This window comes from Hesperophylax consimilis, chromosome 6, assembly GCF_061612785.1.
Source record: "Hesperophylax consimilis isolate HC1 chromosome 6, BYU_Hcon_1.0, whole genome shotgun sequence".
Lineage (NCBI taxonomy): Eukaryota > Metazoa > Arthropoda > Insecta > Trichoptera > Limnephilidae > Hesperophylax > Hesperophylax consimilis.
The window spans coordinates 42,117,469-42,132,840 of record NC_142841.1 but is presented as its reverse complement, the minus strand read 5'-3'; the positions used below and the strand labels follow the sequence as shown (position 1 = coordinate 42,132,840).

The 15,372-nt window shown below is 35.6% G+C and overlaps 1 protein-coding gene across 1 annotated transcript in view; it reads right to left on the bottom strand.

Annotated features, from left to right (window-relative positions):
- Window positions 1-583: 583 nt before the first annotated feature.
- LOC149423384 (RYamide receptor-like) overlaps window positions 584-15,372 on the bottom strand; it is a 416,668-nt gene continuing 401,879 nt past the window's right edge. The window contains exons 4-6 of the mRNA XM_089632736.1: window positions 13,694-13,852; window positions 6,046-6,133; window positions 584-1,200 (exon numbers count right to left, since the gene is read on the bottom strand). Of these exons, the coding sequence (XP_089488862.1) occupies window positions 584-1,200; window positions 6,046-6,133; window positions 13,694-13,852 (864 nt within the window). The remainder of the gene's footprint in view (window positions 1,201-6,045; window positions 6,134-13,693; window positions 13,853-15,372) is intronic.

Here is a 15,372-nt window from a genome sequence, read left to right as displayed (position 1 = left end):
TAGTATTAATTCTATTTAAATTTAAAGTAAGTTTTTTTCATTCTTCTCCACTGACAGAGGGCTTCGACTTCAGAAGCATTCTTTGTTTTATGAAGGGTCTTTAAATTAATAAAACGAATCATTTTTGCATCACAGATTAAATTAAATTATTTAATATTTAATCAGAAGTATTTATTTTATAATGAAGGGAAAAATTGAGACATAATTAATTATGTGCTTTTAAAAAATATTCGACTTTAATTCTTATCATAAATATTTTTATTTATACTACACATGTGTAGTATAAATAATGAACGTATTTTATTTTATTATATTATATTACATTATATTACAGATTTTGGCATGCGAATAATTTTTGGAGAATTCGTCTAACAAAATATACATTTCAAAGATTAAAATCATTTGATGGAGCTATTAGACGGACACGAAAAGATTTTGAACTATGAGAAAAGGGACACATTATTTGAATAACTTTGGCACTACATTATTTACGCCGATCAGTGAAACAATCGTACATAAATAATCCCTTGGTGTTCTTCTGGCCAAATTAACCAAAAGTACACATATTTAGGTTTGATAAGTTTTACAGTTGATCTTCCATATATTTTACGTGTCGTCGATCTGTCGCACTTACCACCCCCTGTGGGGTGAGCAGGCTGGCGGATCTCACAGGACTAAGGCTGTCCCTAGGCAAGGCGCCATTTCTCCCAGAGCCTAGACTCCTGCTCGAAGGACTCGCAGAGTGGCAACTGCCCCTACCATGGGCCAGTGACTCCTGAATGCATGAATTTGGGGATAGCGAAGATTTGCTGTTCCTCCTTTCACAGCGATCAGGATGCTGACTGTCACACGTTTCAGGGATTGGTAAAAACGTATTCGATGATGTTTTACTGTTTGTCCTGTTGATGCAATTATCTGCCCCGCATGTTGTATTGTTGAAGTTGGTTCTCGCGTGCGGGCATTGATCTGGTATGGAGTGTCTCGTCTTGGCTGGTGATACGGAACCAACAGCTGAGGAACAAGTGCTCTTGCTGGGTGAACAGGTGGTGCTCCGGGAGCAGACACTGCGCGGAGAGCAGTTGGGACTGGTTGAGGCCCGTAAGGTGGGGGAACAAGAGCAGCGTACAGCTCGTCTCCGAAGACTGATGTAGGTTGTTCCCGTGTTGACGCGGTGGAGAGAAGTCTCAGTCATGTTTATTCCTGAAAACAAAAATTAACAACATATATCAGAATATAATCGTGTAAAACAATATTCATGAGATAATGCGATTCACACAAAAGGAGGTCAAATAAATCCATTTCCTTTAAATAAATAATATCACCAAACTCTCGAATATAACGAAACATCGAGTAACATTACTTTTAATTGCATTGTTTTGCAAATGATTGTTTTTTTTAAACCCCGTGGTCTCAGAACTTTTAAAATAAAACTCAGGGTCAACAAAAAAACTTGGGCTTTATTGCGATAGATAGATACAATGAGCACTGATGGTTTTTTTAGCAGGCGTAAAAATTATTCTGCACCTCAACCTTAAGGTTACAATACTATTTAATACAGATTCACTCCCTGCATTATCGACAGCTATGTCCATCTATGGGTAGCCTCTTAAACTACTGTAAAGTGCCTTCTATGATTTACCAGCAGTTATTGAGTAATATATAAGCTTCTGTAATCAAGGGGTAAGGCTCTCGACTAGCAAGCCGGAGATCACAGATTCCATTCCCGGCGTGCGCAAGTAAATTTTAGTTGAGTAATGTCTGTTATTTCATAAATTACTAAAAATGGTAAAGAGAATATTTGCAGAACGTTCCGGGCGGAAGATAGATCAATATCTCTCTTTTATAAGACCTCCAGAAAAAAACCTCGTATCCAACCTAAATCTTTCGGAGATAATCAATGAAAACAGTTGATTCGGTACTTCTTCTAATATGCTTTCTACAACTGATAATAAAACGATGTAAAATATGCAGTATTGAAATATTTTGACAAACAAAGTAATTATGTTATTATATAAATAAAATAAAACGTTCGAAGGTTAACATTTTTTTTGTGTGGAATAAAACTTTTTTCTTCAATCAGCAGAAATCAGAAATCTTCGTCTTCTTCTGTTTTTCTTCTTCTTTCGGAGGTTGGATATCATCGGGGTTGTCACCCCCCTGCAGACTGTAGTTGAACTGCCTTCGCATTTGATCATTTTCTTAATGAAAAAGTGGTGTTTCTCAATGAACTATTTTTTCAACGGAGGTTTTGTAGTTTGAGTTTTAAATAATTTTCCGAATAGTCATATTGGTTGAATTAATTTAAAGTAATGACCACATTAAATTTAACAAACTGGGCCTTATGTATAATATAAAGTGAAAATATTAAATATATGGCTTTCTACAGTATCAATAGTTTTAAATTTATCCAAAATAGAGCCGAAGTTTGGAACCACTTTTCGAGTTTTTTTTTTCAACGCCCCTCCCTCAGAATTTTCTAGGCCCAAGGTCGTTGCCATGATTCTCACCGTTTGGACAATCAGATTCCGACAAATTTTTTTAAAGAATCTTTTGGAATTTAGTGAAACGCAAAACTTTAAATTGCATCCAAATCACATAAAAAACTCGGAATTATCTACAGCGTATATAATAAAAGTGTGCAAACACTCAACCCGCTTGATCACCCCACAGGCTGCTTAAATTGTCCACAGATAGGCAATATTAATAAAGTGTACAAAGTGTGAAAAACTCCCAAACCTTTTGATCACCCCACAGGCTACTTAAATCGTCCACAGATAGGCAATATTAATAAAGTGTACAAAGTGTGAAAAACCCCCAAACCTTTTGATCACCCCACAGGCTACTTAAATCGTCCACAGATAGGCAATATTAATAAAGTGTACAAAGTGTGAAAAACCCCCAAACCTTTTGATCACCCCACAGGCTACTTAAATCGCCCACAGGTAGGTAATATTAAATAAGTGCACAAAGTGTGCAAACACCAGAACCTCTTGATCGCCCCACATGCTACTTAAATAAAGTAAGTGCACAAAGTGTACAAAACCCCCAAACCTTTTGATCACCCCACTGGCTACTTAAATCGTCCACAGATAGGCAATATTAATAAATTGTACAAAGTGTGAAAAACCCCCAAACCTTTTGATCACCCCACAGGCTACTTAAATCGTCCACAGATAGGCACTATTAATAAAGTGTACAAAGTGTGAAAAACCCCCAAACCTTTTGATCACCCCACAGGCTACATAAATCGCCCACAGGTAGGTAATATTAAATAAGTGCACAAAGTGTGCAAACACCGGAACTTCTTGATCGCCCCACAGGCTACAATAAAGTAAGTGCACAAAATTTGAAGTTTTGAAAATTTTCAATATTTATTTATTTATAGATACAAAAGAAAGTATAAATTACATATGAGGAAGCTTTGCCTGTCCAACTAGGAAAGTTTCCCGTTCCAGGACAGTATTTCCCGTTACATTGAAATTTCTATTTAAAAAAAAAATCTTCCAGCAAAATTGTAAAAACGAAGATTTTGCTTGGAAAACGGGTAGGTAATATTCATAAAATAAAAAATTATCTTTTAAACTTTTGTGAAGGTTGGAAATTTTACGTGTTGGAAAATTTATTTTTCTTTAAAAAGTTCTCCGGAAAATATTGGAAAATGGGTCGCGAATAAATAAAAAATATTTTTATCTTTTTGTAATAGTAAATTTAAAATTTTTTTTTTCTGAAAATAAAATCTGAATAAATAAAAAAAGTTAAACTGAAAAATTGGTCGGTAAATTGGTGGGGAAATTTTTATAAAAACACCTTTTTGATATTATGTGAAGTTTGTAAATTTTCAACTTTGAGAAATTCTGCTCGAAAGTTGCTTGGAAAATGGATCGGGAAATTGTTATAGATATTCCAACTTTCATAAGATAATCCCTAGAAGTTTTATTTTGTAAATGGCAGTCCATAGGTATTAGGTATGTCATTCCCAATTGCGGTTTGTTACACTCTTCATTTTATTTTCCAACTCTTTCCAAAACAAAGGTAGTGGGAAAAGGAAAGAGACACGGAGATGAAGGCTAAACAAACGACTTTAGCCATGTTTGGTGACCAGATCCGAAGCAAAGTTTCAATTTTAGATGAAGATTTTTCAACAGGGCCTTATTACGAGTTGGTATCTAACCCCGCTATATAATATAAATATACGGTGTCCGGAAGCTCGAAGTAAAAACGGGAATTTGGTGAATTAACGTCACATTTGGAGTCAATTTTGTTGTATGACTTTCGATGTGAGTTTTCGTTTACAGATAAATCGAGTCCAAGATAAGAATTCTATAGGTCAAATTTGAAAATAATTGGTCGTTAAGGGGTTAATATCAACATGTCTTCTAAATAATTGGTCGTTAGGGGGTTAATATAAACATTTTTTCTAAATAATTGGTCGTTAGGGGGTTAATATAAACATTTCTTCTAAATAATTGGTCGTTAGGGGGTTAATATCAACATGTCTTCTAAAATCTAAATAATGCTCACATCGAAAAAAAAATCTTTTGGGTTCTCTTCGTGATGTAGATTCACTAGTTTTCCGCTTGTACTATGAATTTCGAACACTGTGCTTGGATATTAATCTGAAAGATAGCGCATAACACCAGTTTACATAGGACCGGGTAATGAAATTATATTGGAATGTTTTACCAGCAGTAAATAAAAACACTTTGGGTACACGGACACGCCCACAACACACTTCCATTGGTTTATCTCTTCAGTGTAATACAGGATAATGGGGATACGATTACCTTTTGAAATACACATCACTTATTGTGGAAAAAAATTAAACCTATTTACGTAATCGTTTTGCTGTCACATTTTAAACAAATCAATAATATCATCGATCAAGAAAAAAATAAAAGATAAAACGAAAAGAAAAATCCGTTTGTGTAAATCTCAATCGGAACCAAGAATTTGAATTTAATCACATAAATCTTTATTCCACGCAATTCGAATAATAATGAATTCAAGATAGCATTATTTAATAACCCTCGAGCCCTGTTCGAAGTGCCTGCCCTTTTGAATAGGTATTTAAACCGTTTTTCAGCAAAATAATTATTGAGAGGGAGTGTTCGGGAAATTGAAATAATATTTCAGTATTCGCGGGAATGTAATTTTCTACAGCGGTTTCCAGACCGTAAGCTATCCCAGTTAGTCCACTGATTTCCAATGTGGGAGGTAGCGTCTTCACACTACCGTCACGACATCCAAATACAAATATGCAAGAACAGTGAGACGGTGAGTCAAATAAGTTTGGGAAACACTACATAAGGTTTTCCACTGAAGAAATCACCCAATGTTAATCTGGCTCACAAATTTTGCTTTATTATGTGAATACCGTAAAAGAGTCCCAACTACTCCAAGCCGTTTGGAGCTTGTGAGACTATGGCATTCCCAATTGGGGTATGTTGTGAAAGTAGTAGAAATGGGAAAGGGGAAGGTGAAGGAAGGAAGAGGAAGGGGAGAAACTGGCTATTCAGATCTGGTCACCAAACATGGCTTAAGGGCGATACCAAAAAGATCTTCCACTCTGGAGCGAGCCTCAAAGTAAAAAATACCAATACAATATAGTATTTTTAATTAATAAATTGTAAAAAAACACAAGTTTATCAAACTTACTTGCGCACGCGTCCTTCACATTGCTAGTAGCGAGTTTTACTTTTTGACCACGCAGACCGTCAGAAATGCTGCGTAATCTTTTAAAACCAATTAAAACGCTTCGGCACCTACACAGAGTTATGGTAGGATAGAATATACGTTGTTTCGATCAGATAATGTTGTGGAATTAGATGACAAATAAGACATGAGATTCGATAAATAGACGAGCGCAAATCAGAAACGCGGCTTCTCAGCGCTTGCTCGCTGTTGTTCTTTTTTTATTTTTTAACCATGTTTGTCAATATTTACAAATTTGAATTTAGTCATGGACAGTAGGTAGCTAGTAAGCTAAATAGTAAGATACGATAAGAGGCGAAGAATAATTCGCAAAAAGCTAAAATAGAATTTTACCTGACACTCCGTTATGCAGGTCTCCCCTGGCTGCCCGCTGGGCCGCCACGCCTATACACCCCCTCAGACACGGGACCTTGGCCGCCACCTGTTGAAAACATGCTAATTACATTTTTATACATTTTAAACTGACCCAAATAATAAAATTCAACCCTTCAATACGACATTCCATACCGGAAATCTGTATAATTTTCATGACGCTGGACCCCACCGCCGCGCCGCAGCGCTAATGTTGTTTTTGTGGGAAATGTCAGATGTGATATTTTGTTGAAAAGTTAGATTTAAAAAATTATACAAATAAATGACTCGCTTTTTATGAACTCCTGATTTGTTAACGCCTTTTGACACGTTTTTTTCTTGGTACTAAACTTTCGGAAGGTAGAATATTCTCAAATAAAAAAAAAATAATAATACAGACAGTGTGCTTATAGTAAACACATTAAAATTATATAGAAATAGCGCCTGGAGAGGGGGAGGGGAATTACAAATGGTGAAATATTGGTGGGTTATTATTTAGATTAATCTTATTATTTATGTATATCTGTATTACTTATTAGTTAAAAAGTACATTTACCTAAACTTTAATGAACCAATAGAGCGTGTTTCTCGGGATTTAATTTTAGAATTTATGTTAATGAAAAATGCGATTAATTTCCAGAAATCCAGTGTTTGCATCGAGGTGGTCAGGAATGCTTTAACTGTGACTTAAGGATGGTTCGTTGATATGTTTTCTTATTCTTCTGTAATGCATGGAAACCTGAACACGAAACCGAAAAATATCACCAACGATAGAGGCCCTTAAAATGGGAGACTGATTCAAAAGCTCTTTATTGAGTGGCCAAATTTTGAGAATTCTTGAATAATTGAAGATTTCCCAAATAATTAAACTTACTAGCCTTTGCTTTACCGCTTCCCAGATTACGTTGAGGTTATAAATTATAAGTAGGTAGTACTTTATATAATTAGTCCAGATTTCATTATAATAAAATAAAGTAAGTGGACAAAATAAATTTGTTTATACATTATTTTTGTATTTCTTGGGAATAAACTATGTAAAAATCTCTAAACATTTCGTTTTGAAGAGTTTTACTTCACATTTTTATTTGTTACTTGATTTTTAATTATTTTTCGCCAGTTTTGACTCATATGTGTAGTCCACTAGCAATCTTAAAAGTGTGCCATTCACTAGCAATCTTTTAATTTTTTTCATTCAATAGCAATTTTAAAACTGTGTCATTCAGATTTCTGAATGACAATGATTATTTAATCCTAAAATATTTGAAGATTACTAGTTAATGACACAGTTTAAGATTGCTAGTGATTGACACAGATGTATCGAAACCGGTAGCAAATAAATAAAAATTAAGTAAGAAATAATGTACATGTGAAATAAAACTATTGAAAACAAAATTTATTTAAACATTAATACAAACACCGGTCGGTGGCCGAGTTGACATCGCGCTTGGGTCCAATTCAGGCGTAGTGTGTTCAATTCCTCGGCCGGCTAAGTCCTCCATCACAACACAAGCAACATTTTCAGCTTTCTGTGGTGGTAGTAGGAGATTTTCAAATATTGTCAGGTTATTCGTAACCCAAGAATGTTTGTCTTTCTTTAAAAAAAAAAAATTAAAAAATTTTCTTTTAAATTTAAATTTGTTTGTTTTTTTGTTTTTTAATAAATAAATTCTAAAGGTCAATTAAATTAGTATAATGTTGTACAGAAAAGCTACGAAGTTACGGGCTCTGAAACTGTCGTAATTTTGGAAGTTGAACGTGAGGCAAGCTCACGTGTGTTGAGGTTGAAGATGATTAGGAGCGAGATCAATCAATGAATCTGGCTTGGATTCGGGGAACCCGACAAAATATGACCATTGTCGGTGTAATCCTGCTCCACCTGCGCTTGGCCGAGCTGGGATGACTGCGATCCTCGCTTCGTCACGCTTATGTTTTCACTCCAGGTCGCGAACTCAAGTGACTAGGTATTCCTATCTGTGGGTCGTCCCATCTTTTCCCATTCGTGTAGGAGTGGAAACGCCTCCTCATTGATCAATTATTAACGCGTGCTCATCGATAATTCCTTATAAGGTAATCTTCTGTTTGCCTTACCTTAAACGGGCATGAGCAAATTAACGAAATTGATGCTGTTGCGTATCCTTTACGTTTTGTGGTTATTGACATAGGCAAACTATCGAGGATATGGGCAACCCATAACAGCCTTCAAAATCTAAGTGACCAGATGGTACCAGAGCAATTCCGGGTGTGACCCTACAAGGTGTAGATTTCCCGAATGATGCCAAGTTTTGATAAAAAAAGAGCACCAAGAATATTGTACCCCTAACATCCGAGCTTGTCTCTTCAGTATATAGTTTATAAGAAAAATGAAACAACAAACGAGGTCGCTTTTTTCCTACAAAAACATATTCTACATTATGTGCGTGATATCGTTATATGGGTGGATGTGGCTTTCCAGAATAAAACACGAAACCAAGTGTAATGCTTGTAGATTAGGCACTCCCTTTTTGCACGTTTCTAATGTAATTCAATTCAGTTATTTTTAAAACGTACTTTCGCAGATGCCAGGATAAAATTACACGTATTATGCGTAAATTTCACAGCATAATAACTAGCTGAATTTTCCGATGTTGCCAGGACTCTTTCGATATATCATAATATGGACAGTAGGGTGTATCGATTTTTAACTTTTTTTTGTTTTCAAATTCCAAGTTGAAATAAAGTTGCTACTAGGTACCACAACTTACCACAAAAAGTTTTTGGATTTTTAAAAAAATGTTTAGGTCTCCCGCACAAGGCCTATAGTTTTAATTTTTTTCAAAAAATATCAATTTTTTTTTAAATTTAAAAAAATAAAATCGTTACTTTTGTGTTTATTCCAAGTTAAAAAACAGTAATATTAGGGCATAAAAATAAGTAAAAAACGGTTTTTTATAAAATATGGATTTTAGGTATCCCGCACAAGCCCTAAAGTTTGTTAATTTTGATGAAATTTTGTAATTTTGTGTACATATATGAACCATGTTTTTTTTTAAGTTTAAACCACTGGAATTAATTGTACTTTTCATACAGAAGGCATAAAATGAGACAATATATTAATATATATACATAATTCTTATATACATACAGTAAAAATATATACCACATATATACTATATATATAATATGTTTTATACCTGAAAAAAGATAGATGGACGGTGTAAATTGTATGACAAAGGTGTTGAAAGAAACTAATGTTATTTGCTATTACTGTTGTTTATTACAAAAGTATAAAAGGTTATAGCATGTCATAAAATGTAGTATGAAAACTAAGTACAAAATGTTGCTGATTACTTTCCATACGACATGAGTGACAGTTTTCTTGTTCTACTGCAAATTTACTGACTTGTTTAAGTATTCGTCCTTTCATCTTTTCTTCAAAACCTTAAATCAAAGCTATGTATAGTATTTACATAGGCCTAGTGAAAATTTTATAAAGGTCATTACAGTTCCCAAATGAAATTTCAATTTAATATGGAAGACAATTCTATTGCAGAAGAGTTGGCCAAACGAAACCCCGGCAACATCTCGCACGCCAGGTGGCTTACTCTGGCAAATCGAGTCCTTCGTTTATATGTAGCCACCGATGATCCGACCCCTCAGCTAAGAAAGCTTGCAGAGTTCATAATGAAGGTCTACACACCATCATGGTTCTCAATTAAGTAAAATCCCCAAATCCCGCAAGCTTCCATTCATTTTTTTGAAATGATTCTTTTCAGCAATTACTTGGAAGATGAGCTAAGAAAAGTTGTCCATGCAACGTTACAGATAAATGCTTTCATGGCTCACCCAGAGCATGTGTTGATAGCTATGCTGTTCGATGAACGAAAACATATCAGAGCCATGGCTCATAAAAGAATCCAGAAAGTTCGCTCAACCGTAAGGAAAAGGGTAAGGGTATTTAAACCCCCTCAGATCAATTTTGATGCCGAAGACTATATAGATGTGATTGACTGGCAATCCACTTCAGTAACCGAACCCCCTCTTGTTATTGATATGAGCCTAGAAGAGTTGGAGTCAATTGCGGAAACTGGCAGAAGTGGAAGGGTTGAATTTAGAATTCCTTCTCACACTCAAGCGGTGGAACGAACTGTCAAGGAAGTCACAGAAGCTTCGAAGCGAGTATGTGGGCTGATCGAAAGAGATGGTTTTATCCGTGCCAGACTGGAAGACAGTATAGAGCTACCCACGTTCGAGACCAAGAGCCAGTACAAAACCTCTGCAAAGGATTAGAATTTAAATAAGTTTTTTTGGACTATTTTGTAGTTATAATGTTTCTAAATAACATCTTTATCATACTGTCTTCCATATTAAATTGAAATTTCATTTGGAAACTGTAATAACATTTATAAAATTTTCACTAGGCCTATGTAAATACTATACATAACTTTGATTTAAGGTTTTGAAGAAAAGATGAAAGGACGAATACTTAAACAAGTAAGTAAATTTGCAGTAGAACAAGAAAACTGCCTCTTTTGTCGTATGGAAAGTAATCAGCAACATTTTGTATTTAGTTTTTATACTACATTTTATGACATGTTATAACCTTTTATACTTTTGTAATAAACAACAGTAATAGCAAATAACATTAGTTTCTTTCAACACCTTTCTCATACAATTTACACCGTTCAACTATCTTTTTTCAGGTATAAAACATATTATATATATAGTATATATGTGGTATATATTTTGACTGTATGTATATAAGAATTATGTATATATATATATTGTCTCATTTTATGCCTTCTGTAAGAAAAGTACAATTAATTCCGGTGGTTTAAACTTTAAAAAAAACATGGTTCATATAATGTACACAAAATTACAAAATTTCATCAAAATTAACAAACTTTAGGGCTTGTGCCCTAAAATAAAAAAAAATAAATAAAAAAATTTTACCTAAAATCCATATTTTATAAAAAAAAATCGTTTTTTACTTATTTTTATGCCCTAATATTACTGTTTTTTAACTTGGAATAAACACAAAAGTTACGATTTAATTTTTTTAAATTTAAAAAAAATTTGATATTTTTTGAAAAAAATTAAAACTTTAGGCCTTGTGCGGGAGACCTAAACATTTTTTTAAAAATCCAAAATTTTTTGTGGCAAGTTGTGGTACCTAGTAGCAACTTTTGTTCAACTTGGAATTTGAAAATAAAAAAAAAGTTAAAAATCGATACACCCTAATGGACAGTGACCTTCCTCTCGTTTTAAAGGTTAAGTGTACAATATCATCAATGACGGAAAAAAAACTGTAGATTTATATTAAAATTAAATCCACGCCACCCGCTAGGTAGCCGTCACTTAGACACTCTTCTTTATTCAAGGTGTAATAGAACGTACCCAAGGTTTTTAACCAGCGATTCCTTAGCAAAATTTGGATTCAAAAACGTAAATATCATTTTGCTGTCCGATGATATAATTTTAAAATTAAAAACGTATTAGTATATAGGTATGATTTGAGATTTTCACTGCCAAAAGTATTAAAGTGATTTGTTTTTGGGGTATTGTGCCGTGTTGTGCTACCTCCTTCTTTAGCCAACGTTTCGGATATCATTGCATTGTCCTTCAGCGTTGTATGCATATTTCAGTCCGTGTGTAATGCTAACAGTGTGAATATTGGTGAGTAAAATTCACGTCCGTGCACTTTCGTCGCGTAATCTTTTTGCAACGACACAGCAATGCAGTATTCAATTGCACGTACACCGTAGAGAAAACTTCACATCCATCTCTGTATTCTGTCGTCAATACGGACTCATCCCTAGGGAATACGTAGGGAAAATCTCAATTCTATCACTGTATTCTGTGGTGAATACGGACTCGTCCCTAGAGTCACTGTATTCCATTGTGAATACGGTCTTGTTCCTAGGAAATACGTAGTAAAACCTTACTTTTATCACTTTATTCCGTAGTGAACACGGACTGGTTCATATTGTCACTGTATTACACAGTGAAAACGGTCTCGTCCCTAGGAAATACGTAGTGAAAACCTCACTGCCATCACTGTATTTCACCGTGAATACGGGCTCGTCCCTGGGGAATACGAACCGTCGACCACTTTGCTTCACAGTTTTGGTCTTAATAGAATTTATTTCACCTTTTTAATTTACTTGGAAATAAAATTTTGATACAGGAAAAAATAAATATCTTTTTATTATTCGATTAATTTTATCATAAACTACAAAAACCGGTATCTTCATGGGAAACCGTCGCGTCAGGCCTAGACAAAATAACACCAAGACATTTAATTTTCCCGCTCAACTTTCAATTTCTTTTAGAAATCCGTATCAGGCTGGGAGAATTTTGTTCCTAAAAGAAAAAAAAGAGGAGTGGAATGAAAATGAAATGAATGAAACCCGAGAAGAATTAATTTGGTTTCAACAGGTTTTTTTATATATACAGGACGTAATTTTTATACTTCAGTTTACATCCTGTATTGCGTTATTCTGCGTGTTGTTATAATGAAACTGAAAATAAAATTCCTTGATGAAGCGTTGTGACTTTTTTTACCTCTCCTTATTAACTTTAATATGCCAACCGATTTTGGCACAACCATGCCAACGATAACCTATTTATTTAAACGAAATATGCAAACTACTCAAGCATGGAGGTAGGACAAAATTAAAAATTCTTATTCATTTTTGGAATAACTTAGTGAGTAAAACCTCAAATTGTAATATTTAATTATTGAATACAATATTAGCGATTCCTAAACGAAAATCTGAAACAGAAAAAACAGAAAAGAATATAATCAGAAAAGTGCCCCGGCAAGGCAAGGGTCCTGGGTTCGAGTCCTAGATGTGACCGTATCCTTTTCTGATTTTTCTGTTTTAGATTTTCGTTTAGGAATTGCTAATATTGTCTTCAATAATTAAGAATTCTTAGAATAACTAACCTTCATCCACTCGCGTCTTCCAAAGTCGCACTTCACTTTCGTTCGCTAGGACGGCAATTTTACCGTCCATGATTTTGTATCTTTTTCATCAGTAGGTACCTACTCCTTCTTTGAACATGCATGTTTAGATATAATTAGAACCAATGAACTCAGACACGTCGTCTTCAGGCACATTTTGAAAAAATCTTACTTAGAGAAAAGTTCTGTACAAAATCAAGAGTAGGAATTGTAAATAAATTAAATAGAGAAATTATACAAAAAACCTAAAGAACCTTTTACTCAGCAATGTGACCAGGAATGGCGCGAAAATTGAAAAAGATAGCCAAAATGACGCGATGGCATGAAATTGCCAGCAAATGAAGGTTAATCCGGGATTTTTTTCTTAAAAAATAAAATTTTATTATTTAAGCGAAACCGGTTAGCCAGTTATTCATTTTATTTAGATGAACTACACACAGAAGGCCCTGAAATAATCAACTGGCATCTCACGATCCAGTTGATAGGCAGACGTATCAGCTGCCGAGACCTCGTCAAACTTCTCCCAACGAACCCGGGCACCGTCGACAAAAAGTAGCGAATCACTTAAGGTGACCTATGGCAGAGGAGTTGGTTATCTAATAAATATTTCCCATGGCGGCGGTACCCACACCCGCTTGCCAAATTGAAATGTGTATTTTCATGACGCAATATTTCATAAAAAAATACCTGAATAAATCCGTAGCGGAATCTGGCGTTCATGTAGCAATAGATGATGGGATTATAGCAGGAGTGTGACATGGCCAACCAGTGAAAAGCGAACCACACGTAGGGTAGAGGCTCCCACGAATCCCACGATGTGTCGTTCACGTTGATACTCCACAGGATCTGAATAATAGCGTTGGAAACATTAGGAGTGGCAGAAAACCACCAGTGAAGCAATAGATGATAGGGTTATAGCAGGAGTATGAAATGGCCAATCAGTGAAAATCAAACCACGCGTTGGGCAGCGGCTCCCACGAATCCCACGATGTGTCGTTCACGTTGATACTCCATAGGATCTGAATAATAGCGTTGGAAACATTAGGAGTGGCAGATACCCCTCCAGATAAGCAATAGATGATGGGATTATAGCAGGAGTATGACATGGCCACCAGTGAAAAGCGAACCACACGTAAGACAGCGGCTCCCACGAATCCCACGATGTGTCGTTCACGTTGATACTCCACAGGATCTGAATAATGGCGTTGGAAACATTAGGAGTGGCAGATACCCCTCCAGATAAGCAATAGATGATGGGGTTATAGCAGGAGTATGAAATGGCCACCAGTGAAAAGCGAACCACACGTAAGACAGCGGCTCCCACGAATCCCACAATGTGTCGTTCACGTTGATACTCCACAGGATCTGAATAATAGCGTTGGAAACATTAGGAGTGGCAGATACCCCTCCAGATAAGCAATAGATGATGGGATTATAGCAGGAGTATGACATGGCCACCAGTGAAAAGCGAACCACACGTAAGACAGCGGCTCCCACGAATCCCACGATGTGTCGTTCACGTTGATACTCCACAGGATCTGAATAATGGCGTTGGAAACATTAGGAGTGGCAGATACCCCTCCAGATAAGCAATAGATGATGGGGTTATAGCAGGAGTATGAAATGGCCACCAGTGAAAAGCGAACCACACGTAAGACAGCGGCTCCCACGAATTCCACAATGTGTCGTTCACGTTGATACTCCACAGGATCTGAATAATAGCGTTGGAAACATTAGGAGTGGCAGATACCCCTCCAGATAAGCAATAGATGATGGGGTTATAGCAGGAGTATGACATGGCCACCAGTAAAAAGCGAACCACACGTAAGACAGCGGTTCCCACGAATCCCACAATGTGTCGTTCACGTTGATACTCTACAGGATCTGAATAATAGCGTTGGAAACATTAGGAGTGGCAGATACCCCTCCAGATAAGCAATAGATGATGGGGTTATAGCAGGAGTATGACATGGCCACCAGTGAAAAGCGAACCACACGTAAGACAGCGGCTCCTACGAATCCCACGATGTGTCGTTTACGTTGATACTCCACAGGATCTGAATAATAGTGTTGGAAACATTAAGAGTGGCAGACACACCAGTGGGACAGTTGTTTAAAATGGCTTCAGCCGTGTTTGATTTTCAGATCTAAATGGCCAAATACTTTCTAACCTCCTTTTTTTCTCATCTCCTCCACACTTTTGAAACCAATAGTTGGGCCTCTTGTGCATAATTACCATAAAAAAAAAAAAATTATTTCGATTTCCACGTTTTGACCAAAATTTTATTTACGCTACTTACTTAAGTTATGCTTATAATGAAAATCAAAATTTACCTAATTAGGTTGCTAAGACTTCATACTTAAAA